Source organism: Oncorhynchus clarkii, chromosome 7, assembly GCF_045791955.1.
Source record: "Oncorhynchus clarkii lewisi isolate Uvic-CL-2024 chromosome 7, UVic_Ocla_1.0, whole genome shotgun sequence".
Taxonomy (NCBI): domain Eukaryota; kingdom Metazoa; phylum Chordata; class Actinopteri; order Salmoniformes; family Salmonidae; genus Oncorhynchus; species Oncorhynchus clarkii.
Window position 1 is genome coordinate 31,645,952 of NC_092153.1, and position 25,898 is coordinate 31,671,849.

At 39.7% G+C, this 25,898-nt stretch overlaps 1 protein-coding gene across 1 annotated transcript in view; it reads left to right on the forward strand.

The window, feature by feature from the left end:
• The window catches only part of LOC139413194 (receptor-type tyrosine-protein phosphatase T-like), a 497,128-nt gene that overhangs the window by 348,748 nt on the left and 122,482 nt on the right, over positions 1-25,898 (forward strand). Inside the window, exons 15-18 of the mRNA XM_071160294.1 lie at positions 1,404-1,539; positions 3,578-3,610; positions 9,130-9,159; positions 13,096-13,247. Coding sequence (XP_071016395.1) covers positions 1,404-1,539; positions 3,578-3,610; positions 9,130-9,159; positions 13,096-13,247 — 351 coding nt within the window. The remainder of the gene's footprint in view (positions 1-1,403; positions 1,540-3,577; positions 3,611-9,129; positions 9,160-13,095; positions 13,248-25,898) is intronic.

Here is a 25,898-nt window from a genome sequence, read left to right on the forward strand (position 1 = left end):
GGCAAAGGTTGGCTACTTTGAAGAATATAAAATATATTTAGAATTGTTTAACACTTTTTTTGGTTACTACATGCTTCCATGTGTTATTTCATTGTTTTGATGTCTTCAATATTATTCTACAATGTGGAAAACAGTAAAAATAAAGAAAATCCCTTAAATGAGTAGGTGTGTCCAAACTTTTGACTAGAACTGTATATTAATTAGGTCTACTTAACATTCATTTGTGGTGTTTGTTTTAAAAAAAATCGAATAAATGTATTTATATCAGACCTCAATGCACCTCCTGAAAAGACTTCCTGGAGTAAAAGTGACATCTATAGAGGTTGAACATGCAGTAGAAGCAGCATGTTGTGGTACACAATGTCTCCAAACAGACAGCAATACTAGCGTGTACTTCCGGTAGTCTTTGTATTGTTCCAAGGAAGCATTTTGAGTTCTGGTTACTTTTGTAAGCTATGGAAGAAGCTGGGAATAGCTAGCAGTACTATAAACTCGCTCAACCTATCCATTCTCTCCCTCACTGTTGTTCACTGTATGTCCAAGCTACTTCAACAACCCATGCTACCATTTTCCTGCATGCCTTTCTCAAATCATTGGTTGTTCAACATTAGTGCACTGTATGTCCTCTGTGTTTTAGTGTGGTGCAACTGCTCTGTAAGATGAAAAGCCTGTTGAAAATAACAACTCATATGTATTAACTCAACCACAAATACTTTGATGCAAGAGAAAATTACCTTACTCTAACTTGTGTATTTCCAGACGTTTATTTGCACGTTGATTTCCACCATTCATCTGTCCTGTGTGAGAAGCACCCTTTCACAAGTTTACTAAATCTTAATTGAACTTTATCTTGTAATCATTTGGAGTTTATCGATCAGGATATAGCTAACATTTCCGCCAATACCCGTAACAGCAACACTATACCTAATCATCTTTTCACTTTTCACCAAAATTAATGTCTCCCTTGCATTAGTATTAATGACCCTGCCATTTCTTTGCATGACTTTGTGATCTTGTATTTAAACAAAAGAAAGGTTCTCTCTTTACTGTGGATGTTTGTTTCTATGTGTTTGCATCTATTTGTCCGTCTGTATGTATGAGCGTGTAAGCGTGTACTCGCATAAGTGTTTTTGTGTGAATAGATTTGTGTGCACATATATGTGTATGTGAGTGTGTATGTGTGTAAGTGTGTGGTTAGAGTGTGCGCGTGTGTGTGTGCACTGTCTACAACATGTGTGCAAATGTGTGTGTGCAGATGTGTGTATACTTGCATATGTGTGTGTGTATTATTGCATATGTGTGTGTGAGTGCGTTTTGTGTATGTGTTTGTGTGTGTATGGAGGATGGTTGCCCCAGGGTAAACTCCCTCCTCCTCTCTGTGATGTGTCTGTGCCTGTTTGTAGGCGCGTCCACCCAGGACTCGGACGCTGTGGAGCCCGAAAAGCAGGTGGACAGCAACGTCAAGATGGCTGGTGTCATCGCAGGCATCCTCATGTTCGTCATCATCCTACTAGGAGTGGTTCTCACCTTTAAACGCAGGTAAAGAGTGGTCGAGAAACTCCTAGTGTGTCCCCGATGCTGCAAGTGGAAATATGTCAGCTACTATAGTACTAGTGGCCTCACACCATAGTGTGACCCAATGTCCCATCCGCAATATGACTAGAATACTTCTTAGGCCTCTGTTGAGCTGAAGTACCATTGGGACTAACTCAGAAGGAGGAAGGTATGTTTTTAGGGGGGCTACGGACACACACAGCTTTCTATGTCTTGTTAACATGCACACTGGCTTACTTCCATCACATCTCTGTCTCCTTCCTCTGTCTCTTGCTTTCCTAAACTACCCTAATCACATACTGCCCATGCCATTTTGCTATGCTAGGACCCACAGTTTAAAAAATATATATAATTTCAAAATGTGTCGCCTAATTACTCCACATATACAGAGAGGAATTAAACTTTGAAATATCTTACTACTGTACTTCATGACCATTAATTTGTGTCATATAGGCTATGCTGTCACAATCACCACTGTTCTTGAAAATAAATTATGATAATTTCATGAATAAAAATGAATAAACAATTGATCAACAATTAATACATGTAATCATAAATACATAATATTTTAATATTTGTTAACATTTATAAACAAGGCATATATGAATTGGCAACCAATCTGGAGACAAAACCGTGGGTGTTACAGGGCCTTGGGCTAACTATGCTAAATGGACAACTGGAAACCAATGCTCCCATAAATAGTTAAGACCAATAGGCAGCCAAGCCACCCGTGGAGGATATAGATTGTGGAGAGGGAGAAGAAGTGCTTAGGCTTCGATATCCTAAGACGCCTGGCATGCTGGATCATCTATATTTCATTCTTGCAACCTAGATAGTTCGGGGGCAATGTTTTTTAAATTGCAGTGTTTTACATGGCTTTTAGCCACTATCAATTATTTGTGGAGAAAACCTGTTGGAAGCGAGTACACTGTCCATTTAATCTTTCAAAGTTGTGTTACACATGTTTTAGAGATTTCCAAATGGACTTAGTTTTTTGTACTAATAACATACAAATGAATTGAATGGACAGGCAAATACTTAATGGTGATTTTATGTTTTCCTGCCCTGTAGCTTAAGCCCTTAGGACTCTTACAGCACTGTCAAATGTGCTTTTCAAAAAGTCCCAGATAAAAACCCTTAAATAATTCATGGTAAACTCACAAAATTGTAGCATTTTGTATCTGAGCTGAGAATACCACTAGCAAGGTAGTGGGGGAGTCACTGTCTACTTTAATTGTTATCAGACTAAGACTACTGTTTCTGTAACAAGATTGGAGCTGGAGAACTCCACAGTGCTTCTCAACAGTATTTCAGAGAATTATGGAAACTGAAAGCTTTTTCTCTTGGCGTTTATTGCGGGGTTTTTTTGCTCCCAAGCTTTTTTTCTTGAGGATCATCAGGCATTTAGGATTATAAAGTAGAGGTTTATTAGAATAATGGATCATAAAATACACCATCCAACCAGCACATTGCAGTGGTGTGATGGTGTATGCTCACATATACAGATACCCTTCATGTGCAATCAGTGATTGAGAGCCAGACCAACTCCTGCTAGAGCACAATCCTAATCTCCATTTGGACAGGTGCACATGTTGACCCAGGACATTTTTGTCAAAAACCTGTCTGCCTATGCCAGGATGCTAAAACTTGGCAAAAAGTGGATCGTTCAACAAGACAATAACCCCAAGCACATATCAAAATCGACAAATCGTTAATTATCCACAAAACAAACATTTTGCAACGATCATCTCAGTCACCGGACTGTGGTTTGAATTGAAGAGGGAATCCATAAGCGAAGACTAAGGATATCAAGGATTTCAGTCATTTTTTTCTCATCTTTATCAAGGGTGTCAATAATTTCGGACCCCACTGAATGTTCGTATGACAAAATGTCTTAACATAATCTGTGCCAGTAGTCTACATGTTCACATCCATCACTGTTGTCTGCCCTTTTTTCTAACACTAGTCTCACGCCCATGTCTCTTATCTTCTTCCTCTTCCTCTTTTGGCCTGCGCCTGCTAGAGAGATACACACATGGAGAACTCTGAGTGTGGGGTATTGTATGTTTATTTTCAGCTACGCATCTTAAGATCGTGCCTCACCATTGTTTTTTTTACCCATCTGTGATCAGATATGTAATTCATTTCCGACACATGCACGAAAATTCACGAGGCCATTACTTTTGGATACTCTAACAGTCACTGTCGGTTGCACCATTTGGGATTTCTATATTTTGTCTGCGTTACTGTGATTGTACAAAATACCACTTAATGTCAGTCGTATTCGTTGATTTATTTGTATCTTGCCTCATGCATTGTCAGTTGAGTATTAGATACATTATCTGCAATGAGATATTCCATAAAAGGTTCAAATTGACCAGCCATAGGATGAACTTAGAGATTGCATTATCATATTAAATGTTAATTATCAGAGTGAATTGTATGCCTTGCATTGTAAGTACACCTTTCAATAAGGTTTTTATTGTTTGATTTACATAAATCCCCCTGGCGCAACAATGAACCGCTCTTACAGCTACTCTTTGCTACTTACCCACCAAGTGGAGGGCTTAAAACTCAGTTCCATGTCAAATGAGTCATTATTTTCCACAAAAAATGCCACTACCTCTTTTGAGTGGTGCACCAATTCAGATTCATTAAGCATTCACCATCACAGCACGTTTGTTTGCTGATTGGGTTGTGTTCATTACTGTAAGCTATACACAAACACACATGCTATTCACATAACTATGGTGTGTGTCTTTGTGGTTCAACTAGAAGCTGTATGTTACAGTGAGTCTATCCTCTAATAATCTAAAGCTATCAATTGAATCATGTCAAAAAAGCAAATGATATACAGCATTTGCAACACCTGCCAAATCACAGAAGTAAGAAAATGCTCCTTACTGTAATATCTCTCAATAAACAAAATGTATCTTAAAATAGCCCCATGCCAACTCATTTCCAAAACAAGCTTCAGCAGCCACATTTCCTTTAGCAGATCCCATCGCTTTACTATTAATCATTTGTTTCCGATTTCGAATTATCTTTAATACCACTTCAGTTCAGACAATGTACCTTTCAGAGCATGAAGACATTAAGACGTGTAACCAAAGACAATTAGTAATTTATTGGTGCCCGGGTGCAGCAAAGGCTGTTAACATGTTGAACTCCCCGCAAGTCCATCCAGTCATGAGTGAGTTAAGTGTCCATTCAGTCGCAGCCAGTCCCAGTCCATTAGCCACTCATTGCCCATTCATGCAGTGTTCTTGTAGCAGCAGCGAATCTCGCCCTTGTCTACTGATGCAAGGTTGAGCCCCTTCCTGAGTTGTGACATGTGGACCTTTTTATAAATAATGGACTGGCAGAAGGGTAAACATCTGATGATGGTCCACACATGGTTGTGGTGTCAGCTATTGGTTGTCAGTGGGGACATGGACACACACACACACACACATACACACACACACACACACACACACACACACACACACACACACACACACACACACACACACACACACACACACACACACACACACACACACACACACACAAACATGTATGACACACACACTATCTGCCTTCAGGCCAAGCAGCTGTTGTCTTCCAGGGGGTCTCGGCAGCCTTATCTGTCTGTGTGTGTGTGTGTGTGTGTGTGTGTGTGTGTGTGTGTGTGTGTGTGTGTGTGCGTGTGTGTGCGTGTGTGTGTGCGTGTGTGTGCATGCATTTGTGTGTGTGTGTACGTGCGTGTAATGTGTTCCTGACCATTGCTCCCCAGTCTGTGTGCTGGGATAGCCATGCAGAGAGAATGACATTCCCACACACAGATGTGAGAGCTGGGGTGTTTGCACAAATGGATGGTGGGGTGATGGGGGAGGATAATGGACCACAGTGGACATAGCTGACAGAGATAATTGAAATCCCTAATGTTAGACTACCAATGCATCATAGCCATTAGGTATGGCAAGATATAGTCATCATTGATGCAGTCACCCAATGATTGATCTAATATCTTATCTATAGAAAGTATCAGTGTAGATGAATGCCATTAAATAAGATCATGCAGCGTGCTGTAAATCTACAGGAGGCACAGAGAGAGGTATTTGGTACAACACCATATCGAATATAAGAGTGTAGTTTTTTACTGAGATTTATTCTGTGTTCAGTGAAAGATTGTTAATCTGGTTTATGTTTTTGTCATTGGATTTTGCTCATCCATCTGAATGTGTCTGTGCATGCCTTTAATTCACATGAATGTATTTGCATGTGTACGTATAACGTATGTGTGTGTGCTATAAAACGTATGTGTGTGTGCTATAATGAAACATGTTCACAATTGATATGGATGCGTAGTGTGTGTAAGTGTGTGCGTGTTTGCTTGTGTGCGTGTGTTTATACAGCAATGGTATTTGAGTGTCATGTTTACATAGTACAACCTTTAAAGTTGTTACTCCTATTTGACAGCAACCACCGTTCATAATGGATTACCAGATATGTCAATTGCCAGATACAGTAATTCGTTCACGGTAACCTTTAAAGCAGAGTTTTTTGCGTGAACGTACACCGAGAATACAAAACATTAAGAACACCTACTCTTTCCATGACAGACTGACCAGGTGAATCCAGGTGAAAGATATGATCCCTTATTGATGCCACTTGTTAAATCCTCTTCAATCAGTATAGGTGAAGGGGGGAAAGACAATTGAGACACATTATGTATGTGTGCCAGAGGGTGAATGGGCGAGACAAAATGATTAAGTGCCTTTGAACCGGGTATGGTAGTAGGTGCAAGGCACACCGGTTAGTGTCAAGAGCTGCAACGCTGCTGAGTTTTTCACACAACAGTTTCTCATGTGTATCAAGAATGATGCACCACCCAAAGGACATCCAGCAAACTTGACACAACTGTGGAAAGCATTGGAGTCAACATGTTGTTCAGTCAATGCCCCAATGGATTATGGCTGTTCTGACGGAAAAGGGGGGAAGGAAGGTGTTCCTAATGTTTAGTATACCCAGTGTACTGTATACCGTTGCTCGCTATAGGTGGGTAAGGGTTAAATCAAGGTCATTGTAGGTATTGTATTCCTCCACATATAGGCAGAATGCATTTCATAACACATTTATAATCAGGTATTTGGAGCCCAAAATAATTATGCAGCTCTCATGCAGTGGTGCATTGAGAAGCATTGTGCAGTTTTACGACAATAATATTTATTGCTACCTTTGACTGCCACAGCTCTAGCTCTCACTTCTCTTGATTAATATCATAAGAACAATGTCAGCAGCTCTTTTAAAAGGCCATTGAAATAAGATAGCAGAAGGGGTAGATCGTGGCTACATATGTGCCTGGCGGTATTGACTGTTCCCAAAGTAGAAGATTGACACAGCTCTATCTCGCTCTATAAGGAAGCCTTCTCATTAAATTGCTTTTTTACTACCATCACATCCAATTCAGACAGCTGCTATCTGTATTTTTAATTTAAAACAAGAGTCTGGGAAGAATCAAACTTAAAAGGTGTTATCTTCTCACTCTTTCTAGATATAAGTGTTGTTTCCTCTTACAGTTAATCAATTTGCATCTGGGATGGTTTAGGCCTGTAATGGTTGAGTCTGCCTTCACACCATTTGGCTCAGGTTTTTAGATTAGATAGACACTCACACGTTAAGATTGTTTTGAGGAAAAAGGAGAAAAAACCCTAAATTCTCTGGTCCAGATATACAGGATATGCATACCAGACATACAGGATCTGCATACCAGACATATCATGTGTCCCGTGTAGTTGATTAAAATGTTGGAGATATCTGTCATCTAATTCCACCACTACTTCTCATATTGTACGAGATCTTAATCCCGCCTCACATGAGCTCATAGTGAAAACATCAGTGAACCATTTCAGTGAACCATTTACAGCAGTGGGCTACATCATGTTTCTTGGTAGTCTTAAATCTACTTTGAAACAAAATGATACACCTTACACACATGGTTATGAGTTTTAAAAAGACACCTGTACCATGTCAGATATAGAGTTGAAATGTATTAAATGTTTAGTTTGCGTCCCAATATTACACTTTATATACATCCCGGAAGACTGAAATATAACGTAACCATTTGACATAGGAACACCTGATAGTCGGATGTTTTAATGTATTTTTTATTAATTCTGAAAGGATGAAAAATATGAATAACATTCCACCTATGAGGCCACCAGGCACTTTGACTGCAGGAAAGGGCGTCCAGGACTATCAAACAGAGGACAGGTTTGAAGAGAAATTGAATCCAATATTATATCTGACTGCAGCACATACTGTAGGTCTATAATGTTGATTCCATTAAGACATCTTGGATATCTACATGTCTTCATCCTTGTTTCTTCATAGTAATAGGGGCAATCATGCAATTGTCAAAATGTCATGGCCAAATCAACTCAATAATTGGTTTAATGTTACTTAAAAGGTGATTTGGCCATTTAAAAAAATGTCACAATTCCCCCTATGACTTCCATTGATTGTTAGCTAGTTTAGCGGTGGATAAAGTTAGCTGAAGTGTATGCCTGTCTAAAAGAAAACCAATCCATAGATTACATTTTCTCCTAGCCCAGAGACTACATTTTAAATTGAGGAACCATCTAATATCAAGTTGTAAAATCCTGAAATTCCCCTTTAGTGTAGTAAGTGGGTATCAATTGTACCAAAAAAGACTACGCTAAACACATCACTGCTTATCATAAACAGACCAGTGAAGAGTTGCTTTCAATGCTGTAGGTATTTGTCACACACATTTACTCATTTTGATATTTTCAATAACAACATGTTTAGGAACTACAAACCCTTAAAAGAAACAACAGATACCATCTGCTGTTCAATCACAAATCTCTGCTTGCCAATTCCTTCAACGCTCTCTGCATGTCATTTGTGAATGTTCTACCTCTCAAAAGACACTCACACACCACGCATACTCTAATTTCCACGCTCAGGTTTGATATCGTTCCTATAGTAGTCAAGGTGTCAAGCGTTGCTTTTTCTCTCCATCTCACGAAACAGAATGGCAGAACAGTATGTCATTAAAACATCCCCCTCCCCCTCTTTTACTCTCACTCCTCCTCCCATCCCCACTCTCCTATTTCACTGTTCTCCCAGACTCTCATTGTCTATTCAGACAATTCCATCTCTCTCAAGGAGTTTCAATTTGATGGGAGCCAGATGTGCTATTTATTCTTTAAATTTGGGTGAATTATTAATGAATTATTTAAATATGTATTGTTTTGGGTATATTTATTTTATAAAATGGTACCAGGAGTTTGAGTAGAGTACTGTTGCAACTATATAGGAGCACCAGTCCAGCCTTTACTATAGACAGGTGGTCCGTAGGCACTTGCAGAGCTCAATGGGAGAGTTGGTTTAACTAGATTGTAGACAGACAGTCCCAGACCAGCAGCACATCAATGTCTTTAACCCGTTCTTGACATTTTCTCCATCAGCTCTCCTAGAAGTGGGTATTAAAGAACTAACTAATGCAATCTGTTTGTCCTTTTCGGGTGCAAAATTTTGTCCCACTGGTCTACCTTCATGCTTCAGAAGAAATGCATATTCCTACTCTTATTACCTGTAAGTAGCATTAAGGAAATAACCTTTCCCAATGTGATGTTTCTCTTTTTTTATTATCCTCACTTATTTCGTTTCTTGTTTCTCATGTTCTTGTATTACTAAACCACTGAAAACCTATTTTAATTAAGCCCTATAGACATGCAATTGTCCAGTTACTGTTTATGAAACAATTGAATACAGCAAACTCTACAACTAGAGAATTAGGTTTAGATTATTTAACTGTAAGGCTTTTTTCATGGTCAGTTATGCTGCAAGAAAAAATATTACTTCAATACCAAGTATTTTCTCAATCAGACATGCCATGATGGACAAAGTATCTCAACACCTACACAAATAATATTCATGCATAGCCCCCCCCCCCCCCCCGCCCCAATAAAATATTTTCCTGTAAAATATTTTCCTGTGGACCCATGTCTAATGTTAATGTAAGCCTATTGTAACTCCTAGTCCCCATTTCGCAAAGCCTTATGTAAGTTTAGACCTAGTTCCTGCAAAAGCTACTTTCCTATCTTCACCGAAACTGCTAGACTGCATTAGACAGATCTAAATGTTCAGTTCCTAACATAGCAGAACAGGCATCATAAAGACTTAAAACTGCCTGAGATCTTTGACCTCAAAGAAATTACTTCTTTACGCTTAATCTATGCAATTACATTGATGGCTATTACAATTTCACACTGGATGAATTGTTTAGTTTGCTTAGTACCGAGTGTGCAGAAGCGTGGCTCTGGGATGTTGACCAGGCATGTAAAGGATTTAAAGTGTTTCAGAATCCACAGTTCTGCTTCTGCAGCTGTATGTATTTTTCCCTTTTCCTCAAAACTCTTGCAATATAGATGAAAGTTTGTTGTTGACTCCCAGTGGTCATTGCCTGGAGCTTACTCTTGAGCAGCTGTCATGCAGGTTGAGTAGAAGGCCCACAGGCTAGTACAGGCCACAACACAGATACACTACCCGGGTGTGTAGTTCAAACAACATCTCCCTACTCACATGACCTATATGAGGATGCACTGTAGGCCACTTGTTTCTTTTCGTCCCCTGTTAATATTGTTTCAATGTCAGTGCAATTAAGGCTTTCACTAATTTGAGTCTTATCTTTGGGGTCCCACAGTGTTTCCCAGAAACAACCACACTAGCCTCAATCTCTACTCTAATCTTAATTAAATAATATATTATTTAGCTTGAAAACAGCAAAAACGTTTTGAATCACCAAGTCAGTCTTACTTTCCAATGCCATGAGATAAGCTACAACACAAGAAAACTGAGGACTTAATCCACACACTAACTCTTTCCGAAAGGCATTCCTTCAGACCTGTCTCCCTCTCCTTTGTGTGTGTGTGTGTGTGTGTGTGTGTGTGTGTGTGTGTGTGTGTGTGTGTGTGTGTGTGTGTGTGTTGCATGTTGACCATGCTGTAACATACCCATCCTGCTAAAGCGCATGCTGACACTCACCTCACCATCACGGCTGGCTGCTTACTCACTGTCTCACAAAGGGGTTTTGTAGTGAACATTTGCAAAACCGAGCTTGATATGTTTCTTGGTGAGCATTCGTTGTGTCCTCTGTATGCATGATGAGACAAAGGTAATAACGTACCCGCTTTCCCTTGATATAACGGAAAATTATCGATGTGAATCAACAGGATTCACATCGTTAGCATGATGTGGCAGATGTCAGAAGCAGATAAGATCGGATATTCGTGTATGAGCAATGATATAACAGTGTCATGTAGCCTACTACCACATGCTTTAACATGTGGGATAGACATGAGTAGCTTAATTGCCTGACCTTTATCACAGGTGTCACAAAGTTAGATCATCCATTCAAACTCTACCACTTGACTGCTTATGACAACTGTTTAAATCATGGATGGGTAACTCCAGTCCTCGGGGGGCCTGATTGGTGTTACAGGTTCATCTCAGCCCCAGCTAACACACCTGACTCCAATAATCAACTAATCATGATCTTCAGTTTAGAATGTTTAATCAGCTGTGTTTGCTAGGGATGGGGGGAAAAAGTGACACCACTCCGGCCCCCGCGGACTGGAATTCCCCATCCCTGATTTGTCATAAGCAGTCAAGTGGAAGGCAGAATTCGAATGGACGATCTAACAGACATTTTATTGGGCTAGTACAATATTTCAAGATTAGATGCAAATATTATACTAGCCTAATAAAATGTGGCAGAGCAGTCATTTGTGGAGACAATAGAAGGCCAGACAGACAGTGCAGAGATAAGTTAAGTGGATAGATACACAGAGGAAAAATTGGTATGGCACACTAGAGAGCAGGCCATACTGTATTAAAGCTGATATGTGGCCTTACTGCCGGCTTTCTTTTTCTCCCTTCTCTCTACCTCACTACACTTTCTATTCCCTCTCTACTTCACTCCCTACATAAAACTAGCATCTCCCTCCCCCCTATCTGTCAGCCTTTTAGACTATGTACAGAAAATCTTTCTTCCTTCCGCCTCTGTCATTCACTCTCTCTCTTTTATAGTAGAACCCCATGTCCAAATCTCTCCTACTCTTCTTTCTGTCCCACCACTTTCTTCCTCTGCCCACTTTCAAAGTAAGAATAGCTAAGTTGCCACTATAGCCACCAATCAATACTTGAAATTTGAAGCCTACTACCACAGCTGTACAAGTACATTGTAGGTTGTAGGGAAGGTCTGCCGGAAATGATGAGAGCAAAATTATTACAGAATGAATATTTCAGAGGGCTGTGACATCAAAGTAAAAACACATCACATGTCCACCACCATTCACACACACCCACACTTTCTTCACATGCAAACATCCATGCTCATGCTCGCTCGCACACTCATGCACATTCAGACACAGCTCCATATTGCCACTATATTAAGACCTGGAAACGTATGTGGGGGTAAAAAGGTGCCTACAGATATGACCATCCTGTTATTGCTTCTTGACTCCGAGGTTTTGCTGATGCAGCGTTTGCCTCTGTCCTTAACCCCAGCTGCTGAGGAAGCAAAGGACCACATTTGTTTGCAAATGGAAACTGTACTGACTATCATGCTTCCATATTCCACAAGTCCTGTTTAAAGACGGCTCATAAATGACAGAATTTCCCAAAGGAATTCTGTTGAATGCCTTTATCTGCAAGACCTAAAGCGTCCTTTCAACTGATTTTCATGGAATATTTATTTATGCAACGCTCATCAACAGGCCTTATAGATACCTAAACCTTTGTAACAACTCAAGCCTTGTCTGTCCAACTTCGGAAGCAAATCGAGGAGTATTAAACTACACTGCAGTTATTAGTCAATCCCACCACCATTGAGTCTGTTGAAGGTCGTTATAGAGGTAACAATGATTATATACTGTAGTCTCAAACTCATCTTTGAAACAGACTGACTAACAGTGAAGTATTTGTTAGAATATAGCCCTTTGAGCTCGAGTAAAATGGTAGGCAACTGTTGTTTTTTATTCCTTGAGAAACAGTCCAATTAAGTGCCTGATTTGCTTTGTTCCACATGGCAAGCTTCTGACTTTGAAACCCACAAGTTTCTTCATAATATCATTGAGACATCCAAAAACGCTGAGAAAACTAATCATTTTTATCCAAACGAATGATTGGCCAAATCTGCTATCAAGTCACTATGACTATGAGGCCTGCAATGGTCAGGAAGGGTTCTATTCCACAATCACAGGCCAGTAAATAGTGATTTCACCACATGGAATAAATCATTGCAGATTATTGAACAGAACACACATTTTGCCTTAAACGCAACAAATGGCCCAAATTATTTATCTGCAAAATACTAGATACTCAACAGTGCATAACATGGCCACTCTTCACTTTTTACTCCTTTACCTTTATTTAGTAGTACAAGTTTGTTGTATGATTTCTGTGTAGTTCAACTACACCATTATCTGGTCTCTGAGTGACACTGTTTGTTTTGGGTGGCGGCTTAAGGAAACTGGCCAAAAAACAGAAGGAGACAGCCAACAGCAGCACCCAGCGGGAGATGGGGCCGGTGGGCACGGCTGACAAGAGCACCACCAAAGTCAGCACTCTGCACAAGGACGACCCTTTCTCCACCAGCAGCCAGGACCTCAATGGTTTCAGTGAGTCAAGCAGGATCTATTAATAAAGTTCCTCAGAAGTTTTTCAGAAATCCCGGTCTGTATCAATTCCTGTCAGTCCTAGCCTGTTTTCTCTCTGGTCTCTCTTCCCTCTGTTCCACTCCTATTACCCTAATTTACATGCATGGTGTTACCCTTGTCTGGAGTTTAATTCACACTTAATCTCACATTTTCGTGTGCTGTTCTGTTTTCTTTAAAGGTTATCTCCTTTAAAGTCTGCTTTGTGTCCTCCTTTGATCACCACATAATAATTAGCCAGGCATCTGTTGGTTTAACAGCTGGTTTGTCATTCTCACTGTCTTTACCATACTGGATGACCATATTCATGTAAAGTGCAACATATCCTCAAATACTTCAGCATTAAACCATAGTGCACTTAAGAGTCACATCTCAGAATACAACATTAGAGGTGGGTTGCAAACACTTCAATTCAGTGTAATCTGAATCCACCAACGTATTATGGCTCTGTTTACAAGGAGGCACCCACCCCGATACAGCAGTAATGACCATGAGTGGATGCCAATTGCTCTTCTCCAAATGGATTCCATTTTAGCTCCAAATCAAGTTACTGAAAATACTTTTCAATAACACACTCCAGCGAAAGGCGAATAAGGTTTGGCCATTTTCTCCAAGCTGTAGGTGTGGTCCAGCCTGCTGTGTGGCAGTAGTAATTATGAGGGCCCTCTGAGAAGCTTTTTCTGGAGAAAAGGTCACATTGGCTTCTGGGAAGAGATTCATTTGAAAGTCCAGGTCAGCTGGAGAGAAAAAATGTCCAAACTAATATGTACAGTAATTGCCTTCATCACACTGTCCATACTTCACCTCTGCATCTAACCCAACTACGAAAATTACCTATTAGCTTTTAAAAGTTAAGAATAAAAGGAGAATGTGCCATGTATGTTATTTCTGTAACGATTCTGTGAGGAAACAAGTCCATCGTTAACTGAATTGTACTATTTTGGTCGTCATGTATTGTGTCAGTTCCCAAATCCCCTGAACGTCCAATTTCTCTTTTTGATATAATTAGGGGTTTACCTTCACATGTTCAAAACTCAAGCATAGATTTGTAACTTTTTTCTAGTATGGCACACATAAAGAGGCCATGAGTAACTTGGTCAAAAAAAGGCAGTCGACTGGGATATAGGTGGCACTGTTATAAGCAGTTTCACTTAAACACTCATATCCACCGCCACATTTGACCTAGAGATTGAATGGAGGCGTCTTTCCACATGCTGAACAAATTTGCCTCTAGGATCCATAAGGTCCGTCAGGATAGGTTTTCCTCCATCTTGGACATTTTTGAAAACTTTTGAAAAATGTATTCTCTTGAACCATAAGTCTAAATAAAACCAAATTCTGTATGTAGGCCCATGGTACATATTATAAGTTAGTGTGAGAAAAGCTTTGGTTAAGATTGCTGAGTTACTGATAAACCAGAAGATCAGATATTACGTGTCCATTTAAATCCACTTCACAATGGCTTATCAACTTAACTTTTTAGGGTCATCAAAGACATTGCCATGATGAACCAAGTTAAGTTTAACATTAACATCTTAAACAATAAGGAAACTATTAACAATTAACTTTAACTATGTAATGCTAATGCTTTAAAATAATAATACAAAAATATTCTCATCGACTAAAAGTCAGATTCCCCTCAAATTTGGTATCATCACAATAGTCCCTAAAGAGTTTGAGAAAATAACATTGATGCATTCAAAGACGGCCACACTATACCAGTAGATACATATTAGCACATGCACTAATATGCTAAACATGCAGTGCCTTGGGAAAGTATTAAAACCCCTTGATTCTTTCCACATATTGTTACGTTACAGCCTTATTGTAAAGTTGATTTTTTTAAATCTCAATCTACACACAATACCCAATAATGACAAACCAATAACAGGTTTTTACATTGTTTATCAAATGTATAAAAAATAAAAAGTGAAATATCACATTTACATATGTATTCAGACCCTTTACTCATTACTTTGTTGAAGCACCTTAGGCAGCGATTACAGCCTTGTGTCTTCTTGGGTATGACGCTTTAAGCTTGGCACACCTGTATTTGGGGAGTTTCTCCCATTCTTCTCTGCAGATCCTCGCAAGCTCTGTCAGGTTGGATGGAGAGCGTTGCTGCACAGTTACTTCCAGGTCTCTCAAGAGATATTGGATCGGGTTCAAGTCCGGGATCTGGCTGGGCCACTCCAGGACATTCAAATAATGGTCCCAAAGTCACTCCTGCGTTCTTTTGGCTCTGTGATTAGAGTCATTGTCCTGTCTCCCAGTCGTTGCCGCTGAAAAACATCCCCACTGCATGATGCTACCACCACAATGCTTCACTTTAGGGATGGTGCAAAGTTTCCTCCAGACGTGACGCTTGGCATTGAGGCCGAAGAGTTCAATATTGGTTTCATCAGACGAGAAAATCTTGTTTCTCATGGTCTGAGTGTCTTTAGGTGCCTTTTGGCAAACTCATAGTGTAACAGTTGTAAAAGTACTATTTGAATTTCACCAGGTTCATATATGAATATGTCATGTTGATTTGTTATTATGCATGCCTGCATCCTGGGAGTAGGGGAGTGTGTACTTACGTTTTGCCCTGCGTGCTTGTGCTCAAATCATTTTGATGCACTATGAGAGGTAGGCACGCTTTTTCTGTCATCTTCAGAAAAGTTTGATTATTTTAAGCACAAACACTTTCAAGTTCATGAATAATGTTGTATATTCAAAGGTTACTCATAGGTGGATGGTATTGTTAAGATGCACTTGTAATTGTACTTTTTAGGATGATATCAACATTCTGAATTCAACATGTGGTTAATAGCTAGCTAAGGTATTAGCAGGCTATTGTATGTGTGAACGATGGCTAGCTCCTCGAATGATCCCAGTCCCTCCTATTGTGCATCTGTTGTAGAAAGAGGCGACGATTCTCAGAACATACTGTATGTGCTCTACAAATGTTTTATTTCCTTTTGGATGCAGGTATGTGGTTTTATCTATGTAAAATATGTTATGTATAATAAGGAGAGGCTGAACACATTTTTGTATTCAAAAATAATTTTGATGCACTATGAGAGAAAGATGCGACGATTCACAGAACATATGTGCTCTACAAATGTTTTATTTCCTTTTGGATGCAGATGCAGGATGCATAGAGTGAATTCTGCTTAATTAAAACTACCTGATCTAAGTCCCACGTCCCATAGTCTCAATCAACCACACACAACGCAGAGTTACAGCGGTGCAGTGCAGCACCGGTTACAATAGCAGGCTGTCATGTGCCTTTTACTGAGGTGTGGCTTCCGTCTGGCCACTACCATAAAGGTCGACTTGGTGGAGTGATGCAGAGATGGTTGTCCTTCTGGAAGGTTCTCCCTTCTCCACGGAGGAACTCTAGAGCTCTGTCAGAGTGACCATTGGGTTCTTGGTCATCTCCCTGACCAAGGCCCTTATCCGATTGCTCAGTTTGGTTGGGTGGCCAGCTCTGGGAAGAGTTCCAAACTTCTTTCATTTAATAATGATGTAGGCCACTGTGTTCTTTGGGACCTTCAATGCTGCAGAAATGTTTTGGTATCCTGCCTCAGATCTGTGCCTCGGAGCTCTATGGACAATTCCTTCGACCTCATAGCTTGGTTTTTGCTCTGACATGCACTGTCAACGGTGGGACCTTGTATAGGCAGGTGCGTGCTTTTCCAAATCATGTCCAATCAATTGAATTTATCACAGGTGGACTCCAATAAAGTTGTAGAAAAATCTCAAGGATGATCAATGGAAACACGATGTACCTGAGCTCAATTTCAAGTGTCATAGCAAAGTGTCTGAACCTGTTTTGCTTTGTCATTATGGGCTATTGTGTGTAGATTGCTGATGGAATCATTTTATTTAATACATTTTAGAATAATGCTGTAACGTAACAAAATGTGGAAAAAGTCCAGGGGTCTGAATACTTTCCCGAAGGCACTGATGGAGATGCTGAGATAACGCAAATATCCTTTCGTCGCTTATGGGGTCAATTTGAATTCAAAATAAAATGTATTGTAAAAATGAAATATTACGTTTTAAAAAATGTATAGAATTGTAAGCAAAAAGAATGATATCAAAAGCAAAACAAACAAACTGGCAAGCAAGTTATTTTAGAGACAGCAAAACTAATTTTAAAGCAAGAACAAATTATTAGAAAAATAATGCTAATATAGTTTTCAGGTATACCTCTCCAACAATTTTTTTAATATAACATTTATTTAACTAGGCAAGTCAATTAAGAACAAATTATTTACAGTGCCTTGCGAAAGTATTCGGCCGCCTTGAACTTTGCGACCTTTTGCCACATTTCAGGCTTCAAACATAAATATATAAAACTGTATTTTTTTGTGAAGAATCAACAACAAGTGGGACACAATCATGAAGTGGAACGACATTTATTGGATATTTCAAACTTTTTTAACAAATCAAAACCTGAAAAATTGGGCGTGCAAAATTATTCAGCCCCTTTAAGTTAATACTTTGTAGCGCCACCTTTTGCTGCGATTACAGCTGTAAGTCGCTTGGGGTATGTCTCTATCAGTTTTGCACATCGAGAGACTGAATTTTTTTCCCATTCCTCCTTGCAAAACAGCTCAAGCTCAGTGAGGTTGGATGGAGAGCATTTGTGAACAGCAGTTTTCAGTTCTTTCCACAGATTCTCGATTGGATTCAGGTCTGGACTTTGACTTGGCCATTCTAACACCTGGATATGTTTATTTTTGAACCATTCCATTGTAGATTTTGCTTTATGTTTTGGATCATTGTCTTGTTGGAAGACAAATCTCCGTCCCAGTCTCAGGTCTTTTGCAGACTCCATCAGGTTTTCTTCCAGAATGGTCCTGTATTTGGCTCCACCCATCTTCCCATCAATTTTAACCATCTTCACTGTCCCTGCTGAAGAAAAGCAGGCCCAAACCATGATGCTGCCACCACCATGTTTGACAGTGGGGATTGTGTGTTCAGCTGTGTTGCTTTTACGCCAAACATAACGTTTTGCATTGTTGCCAAAAAGTTACATTTTGGTTTCATCTGACCAGAGCACCTTCTTCCACATGTTTGGTGTGTCTCCCAGGTGGCTTGTGGCAAACTTTAAACGACACTTTTTATGGATATCTTTAAGAAATGGCTTTCTTCTTGCCACTCTTCCATAAAGGCCAGATTTGTGCAATATATGACTGATTGTTGTCCTATGGACAGAGTCTCCCACCTCAGCTGTAGATCTCTGCAGTTCATCCAGAGTGATCATGGGCCTCTTGGCTGCATCTCTGATCAGTCTTCTCCTTGTATGAGCTGAAAGTTTAGAGGGACGGCCAGGTCTTGGTAGATTTGCAGTGGTCTGATACTCCTTCCACTTCAATATTATCGCTTGCACAGTGCTCCTTGGGATGTTTAAAGCTTGGGAAATCTTTTTGTATCCAAATCCGGCTTTAAACTTCTTCACAACAGTATCTCGGACCTGCCTGGTGTGTTCCTTGTTCTTCATGATGCTCTCTGCGCTTTTAACGGACCTCTGAGACTATCACAGTGCAGGTGCATTTATACGGAGACTTGATTACACACAGATGGATTGTATTTATCATCATTAGTCATTTAATTGGATCAACATTGGATCATTCAGAGATCCTCACTGAACTTCTGGAGAGAGTTTGCTGCACTGAAAGTAAAGGGGCTGAATAATTTTGCACGCCCAATTTTTCAGTTTTTGATTTGTTAAAAAAGTTTGAAATATCCAATAAATGTCGTTCCACTTCATGATTGTGTCCCACTTGTTGTTGATTCTTCACAAAAAAATACAGTTTTATATATTTATGTTTGAAGCCTGAAATGTGGCAAAAGGTCGCAAAGTTCAAGGGGGGCGAATACTTTCGCAAGGCACTGTACAATGACGGCCTACACCAGCCAAACCCAGATGATGATGGGCCAATTTTGCACCGCCCAATGACGGCCTGTTGGGATACAGCCTGGATTCAACACAAGGTGTCTGTATTGATGCCTGTAATTCTGACATGGAGTGCCTTAGACCACTGCGCCACTCTGGAGCCCCAACAACCAACCCTATTGAATCCCTTTCACCTATGCTATTGCCTGCAATTACTACATGTAATGGCTAAGCTTCCTTAAACTAAAAGGCCACTTCTATAAAGGTGTAAATACAGGTTTGGTTCCTTACTCATTTCCATAGATAAAGCGAGAGTTGCTGATGTAGTTCAAATGTATTTAGTACTCACAAGTTAATTGTCCATTGTTTGTCACACAGATTCCAGGTTGGTAAGTAATGAAAGAAAGCATTATAATCCAGATGACGTTAAACAGGTTTCAAGTGATTTGATTGGCAAAAGGTAAAATCCCAAAGTACAAAATATAAGTAGGAACATGCTAATTAAATCCAAAAGAAATGGGAGCAACATCCAAATGAAATCCAAACAAAAGAAACAGTAGAAAACTGAAGCTCTACTATGCATCTTTCATCAGGTGCAATGACCTATCCTAATGAGTTACTGACAACATCTTTACCCTTAACCCCTTCATTCTGCATTTTACAGGCAAACTATAGGTGTCACAATAGCATGCATAAAAGGCTTCTAATATACAAATTTAACATAATGAACAGTTTACATACATTCCTGTACAATAATTTTATATACATTTATGAATATTTCATAAATCAACCATAATAAGTTCAATACATTTTCTTTCTAACACTGCCTTTGGTTAGGTTGGCTAGTTTTGGAGTGGTGGTTCATTCTAACCCAACTGCTTGAGACAAACACTTTTTGCCTTGTCTCCATTCGTCCACATGGTTGCTGACTGCGCTTTGCTACCACTGACAAAAATTGTGAAGATTGGCCTTTCGTTTTCGTAATAACCCCAAAAAACAGATACCATGGGAGAACCTATTCATGTAAGTAAATACGTTTTGAAAATGTAAAAAAAAATGATGTACTATTAGCTAAATAGCTAGCTAGCTAGCTACCTACAGTAGGCCACTTTGTAGGCTAACTCCACTGAGCTGCTAGCTAGTTAACTTTACACACTGTTTAGTGAATTAATTGTCATCCACTAGCTAACTTCCTATTAGCTAGCTATCTTGATGTAATCATTGTTAATTAAAAACACAGGCTACAAATGCATTTGTAGATGACAGTGAAATTGCAGCTCCAGATGTCAGTAAAGAGACAGTTTAGGCTAGTACTGGATGGGGCAGGTCATTTTGTGGAGGACATTAGGAAAATATTCTCCAGTTCCAGTCCCTAGAGGGGAAAACTAGAGATAGCAACATAGTATTCAGTGCTGTCTTATTTGAGTATAATGAAAGCCTGTTTCTTTGTTTTGTTTTCTGTCCTCAGATATGGAAAGCTGTGAAAGCCTGTTTGCAGATTAAAAGAGATTGGTTCCAATGAATGTCTCAAGAGACTAAGGGTATATACTATATCCCATGGACTATACTATGCAGAGGTGTAAAGTACTTAAGAAAAACATACTTAAGTCGTTTTTGGGATATCTTTACTTTACCATTTATATTTTTGTCAACTTTTACTCCACTACATTCCTAAAGAAAATAATGTACTTTCTACTCCATACATTTTCCTTAACACGCAAAAGTAGTTGTTACATTTTGAATGCTTAGCAGGATAGGAAAATGGTCTAATTCACGCACTGAAAGATAAAATCCATGGTCATCCCTATTGCATCTGATCTGGCTGACTTACTAAACACAAATGCTTTGTTTGTAAATTGTGTCTGTGTTGGAGTGTGCCCCTGGCTATCTGTAAATTTAAAAAACAAGAAAATCATGCTGTCTGGTTTGCTTAATATAAGGAATTTGAAATGATTTTTTACTTTTGATACTTAAGTGTAATTTAGCAATTACATTTACTTTTAAGTATATTTAAAACCAAATACTTTTAAAAACTTTTACTCAAGTAGGATTTTACTGGGTGACTTTTACTTGAATAATTTTGAACTAGTGTCAATATTGATTAATCACAATCCTGCAATAAAGAGGGCAAGGGGTTATGTCTCCAATGTCAATGTTTGTGTCGTATTCTCAATTGAACATTTCCTTTTTGTTTAGTTGTAATATCGCCAATCTATTTTATTCGATAGTTTGTCTCTCTCAGTATATCAGCCATGTGAATGCATTTTTCATCTTATCATATGGCATGCATCGCCAATGCAGCCATAGGCCTACATGGCATTATTGACTTTATGGGCAGGTGCAATGCACCCCTTGTCATCTGAAGCAGAGAATAGCTAAACGCACATATTGTTTACTTGTTGAGCTATATGTTCTCAATTTTAAAAAATACCAGAAGACAATGTATGAGGAAAACCATACTCCACACGCATGCACACACACACACACACACACACACACACACACACACACACACACACACACACACACACACACACACACACACACACACACACACACACACACACACACACACACACACACACACACACACACACACAGTAAACAATTCAAGCTTCTGCAAAGGACCACAGAAAACACACTTCTTTTAACAGGGACACAATCATGAAATAATAAGACACACCTGAGTCTAAAAATAGTCTCTAGAGTGGTCTCTGCCGGCCTCTGGTGCCAGGAGGAACCATGACATATACAATTGTTTAGTACAAATCCAACCCTTGTAATTTGGGTGCAGTATGAAAATAAGGAGATGACAATTAGGCTGCAGGAGATGAACATTACAGGTAACATATTATGAGGTTAATTTGATTCATTTTAGCAATCTTGCAGCTGTGTTCGTAGATAGAACAACCATAAACTATGTATCACTGATCCTGGATAAGCTAGAGACTGGGCTAACATAGCTAACGTTTTAGGTAAATAATATGCTCTTTTATCCACATTTATTTTTAACAAAACAAGAACTGATAACAAACAATATTTTAGAATGCTATTTACCCATTGAAATGTGCTGCAGCATGCTGGTTTTCACAGTCATTTAAAATTTTTAGGGCTTGTGACGTCATCACTTTATCTCTGTGTATCCTGCTTTTTGATTGGTTTAGAATTAACCTTCACTCCAAAACTAGTGGACATAACCAAAGGTGGTAGCTGCAGGCAAATGTGCCAAAATTCTCAATCGAATAAACTGGCTGTGAAAACAAAGAAACAGATGGTGAAAACAAAGTACTGAATAACCTAGCGAAAGTCAGTAACAGCAGGTGAAAAGGATTGAATAGGTTTTGTTGTTGGAAAGGTTTAACTGAACACTATTAAATAACTGTTTCTTGAGTTTTTCTTTTGCTTTAAAATTATTTTCTTGCAGGTATTTTTTTTTGCATTTGAAATCATTTTTGGTGTTTACAATTCTATAAATGTTGCTTTATGTTTTTTATCTCAACATTCATTATTTCACTTTTCCCTCAAAATATAATTGTTACATTTTCAACTTCAATGTATTTTATTTTGAAGTAGTAACTACCAACTTCAATGACCTCTAACTTAAAATGAAAACATACCCGCTTGCTAGCTAGCTACAGTGTTTGAGTCATGTCAGGATACTATAGCAGTAACTTTTGATCAAGTGGACTTTGTCTCATGCAAACGAATGTTATATTTAAATTATGTAGACAAACGTTGTGAAGTATTGCGATTAGTATATCTGTATAATCACATATTATTGCCCTATCTTGTGGTCTGAACATAGTGAAAAGTGGACATTTTAGTCTGCAAAATTAGAAACCGGAAATGTATTACAACTGTAAGAGTGTATTTTTTGGAATTCTAAAGTGGAGTGTGACAAATGAGATTTAAATCTACATGGTAATGTTTGACTAATTGCACATAAAGGAAGATAGTTCCTACATGATTAGAGTGCTTGCTGTGGTATCCAACTGATATTGTGTCCCTTCTGTCAACCTGTGAACTAAAATCCATAATTTCCCATCTAATTTGGTCATATATCAATGAAGAGAAAGTCTCTTGAGACATGACAAAAAAATCCCTGCTCCATCACATGCAGCTGTTGGATCTTAATATGACCCATTTCATCCAGGAGGATAATGATCCTGCAGCAGGAGGATTTGAAAGGATATTTCATATTTAGAATCATCACCAGGGGCAGCTGGAAGCAGTGTTTGTAGGCTATACAATAACTTAGATTGCAGGTCTACTGGGCGTCAGTTCAAGTAGCCTATGTAAGCTACGCGCAGGCTACAGCACGTCTCATGTGATTATGTGGATTATAATAAATTGACAATATTTGTAGTGAGTAGATGCATTTTGTGTTAGGGAAAATGTGTTTCTGAGATCAATTGTTTTATTATATGTTCAAGGCAAGCATGAGGCAAAATAAATGTATGTTTGTCTCAGACGCATGTGTGGTCCAGCAGGTACAGCAGCTGACAAGGGCACATATATGGGTTCAAATCTGGCCCACTACTGACCTTTGAATTTTTGGAACTAGTCATTTCCAAACTGCGCAAAAATATAAACACAACATGCATCAATTTCAAAGATTTTACTGAGTTACAGTTCACATAAGGAAATATGAACCCTCAGACAATCCCACAGGTGAAGAAGCCGGATGTGGAGGTGCTGGGCGGTAGTGGTTACACGTGGTATGCGGTTGTTATGCTAGTTGGACGCCCTGCCAAATTCTCTAAAATCATGTTGTAGGCAGCTTATGGTAGAGAAAATAACATTAAATTATCTGGCAACAGCTCTGTTGGACATTCCTGCAGTCAGCATGCAATGGCATGCTCTCTCAAACCTTGAGACATCTGTGGCATTGTGTTGCTTGTCAAAACTGCACATTTTAAAGTGGCCTTCTATTGTACTGCGTCATGATCAAATCAAAGTGTATTTGTCACATGCGCCGAAAACAACAGGTGAAATGCTTACTTACAAGCCCTTAACCAACAATGCAGTTTTAAAGAAAATAGCTCCCCCCAAAAAAAGTAAGAGATAAGAATAACAAATAATTAACAGCAGTAAATAACAATAGTAGGGCTATATACAGGGGGTACCAGTACAGAGTCAATATCAGTGCAAAAAGTCTGTGTAGCCATTTTATTAGCTGTTCTGGAGTCTCATAGCTTGGGGGTAGAATCTATTTAGGAGCCTCTTTGGACCTAGACTTGGCGCTCCGGTACCGCTTACTGTGTGGTGGCAGAGAGAACAGTCTATGACTAGGGTTGCTGGAGTCTTTGACAATTTTTAGGGCCTTCCCCTGACACCGCCTGGTATAGAGGTCATGGATGGCAGGAAGCTTGGCCCTTCTAATGTACTGGACCGTAAGCTCTACCCTCTGCAGTGCCTTGCGGTCGGAGGCCGAACAGTTGCCATACCAAGCAGTGATGCAACCCGTCAGGATGCTCTCGATGGTGCAGCTGTAAAACCTTTGAGGATCTGAGGACCCATGCCAAATATTTTCAGTCTCCTGAGGGGGAATATGTCTTTGTCGTGCCCTCACCACGACTGTCTTGGTGTACTTGGGGGTGACAGGGTAGCCTAGTGGTTAGAGCGTTGGACTAGTAACCGGAAGGTTGCAAGTTCAAACCCCCGAGCTGACAAGGTAAAAAGCTGTCGTTCTGCCCCTGAACAGGCAGTTAACCTAGGCTGTCATTGAAAATAAGAATTTGTTCTTAACTGACTTGCCTAGTTAAATAAAGGTAAAATATAAACTAAAAAACTTGGACCATGTTAGTTTGTGGTGATGTGGACACCAAGGAACTTGAAGCTCTCAACCTGCTCCACTACAGCCCCGTTGATGAGAATGGGGGCGTGCTCGGTCCTCATTTTTCTGTAGTCCATAATCATCTCCTTTGTTTTGATCACTTTGAGGGAGAGATTGTTGTCCTTGCACCACACGATCAGATCTCTGACCTCCTCCCTATAGGCTTTCTCATCGTTGTTCGTGATCAGGCCTATGTTGTGTCACTGTTGTGTCATCAGCAAACTTAATGATGGTGTTGAAGTCGTGCCTGACCGTGCAGTCATGAGTGAACAGGGAGTACAGGAGGGGACAGAGCATGCACCCCTGGGGGGCCCCCGTGTTGAGGATCAGCATGGAAGATGTGTTGTTAGCTACCCTTACCACCTGGGGGTGGCCGGTCAGGAAGTCCAGGATACAGTTGCAGAGGGAGGTGTTTAGTCCCAGGGTCCTTCACTTAGTGATGAGCTTTGAAGGCACTATTGTGTTGAACTCTGAGCTCTAGTTAATGAATAGCATTCTCACATAGGTGTTCCTTTTGTCCAAGTGTGAAAGGGCAGTGTGGAGTGCAATAGCGATTGCATCATCTGTGGATCTGTTGGTGTGGTATTCAAATTTGAGTGGGTCTAGGGTTTCTGGGATCATGTTGTTGTGAGCCATGACCAGCCTTTCAAAGCATTTCATGGCTACAGATGTGAGTGAGATGTGTAGTCATTTAGGCAGGTTACCTTAGTGTTCTTGGGCACTATGGTGGTCTGCTTGAAACATGTTGGTGTTACAGACTCAGACAGGGAGAGGCGACTCGCTTTGACTTGCCTCAAAAGTGAGCATAGAAGTGATGTAGCTCGTCTGGTAGGCTTGTGTCACTGGGAAGCTCTCGGCTGTGTTTCCCTTTGTACTCTGTAATAGTTTG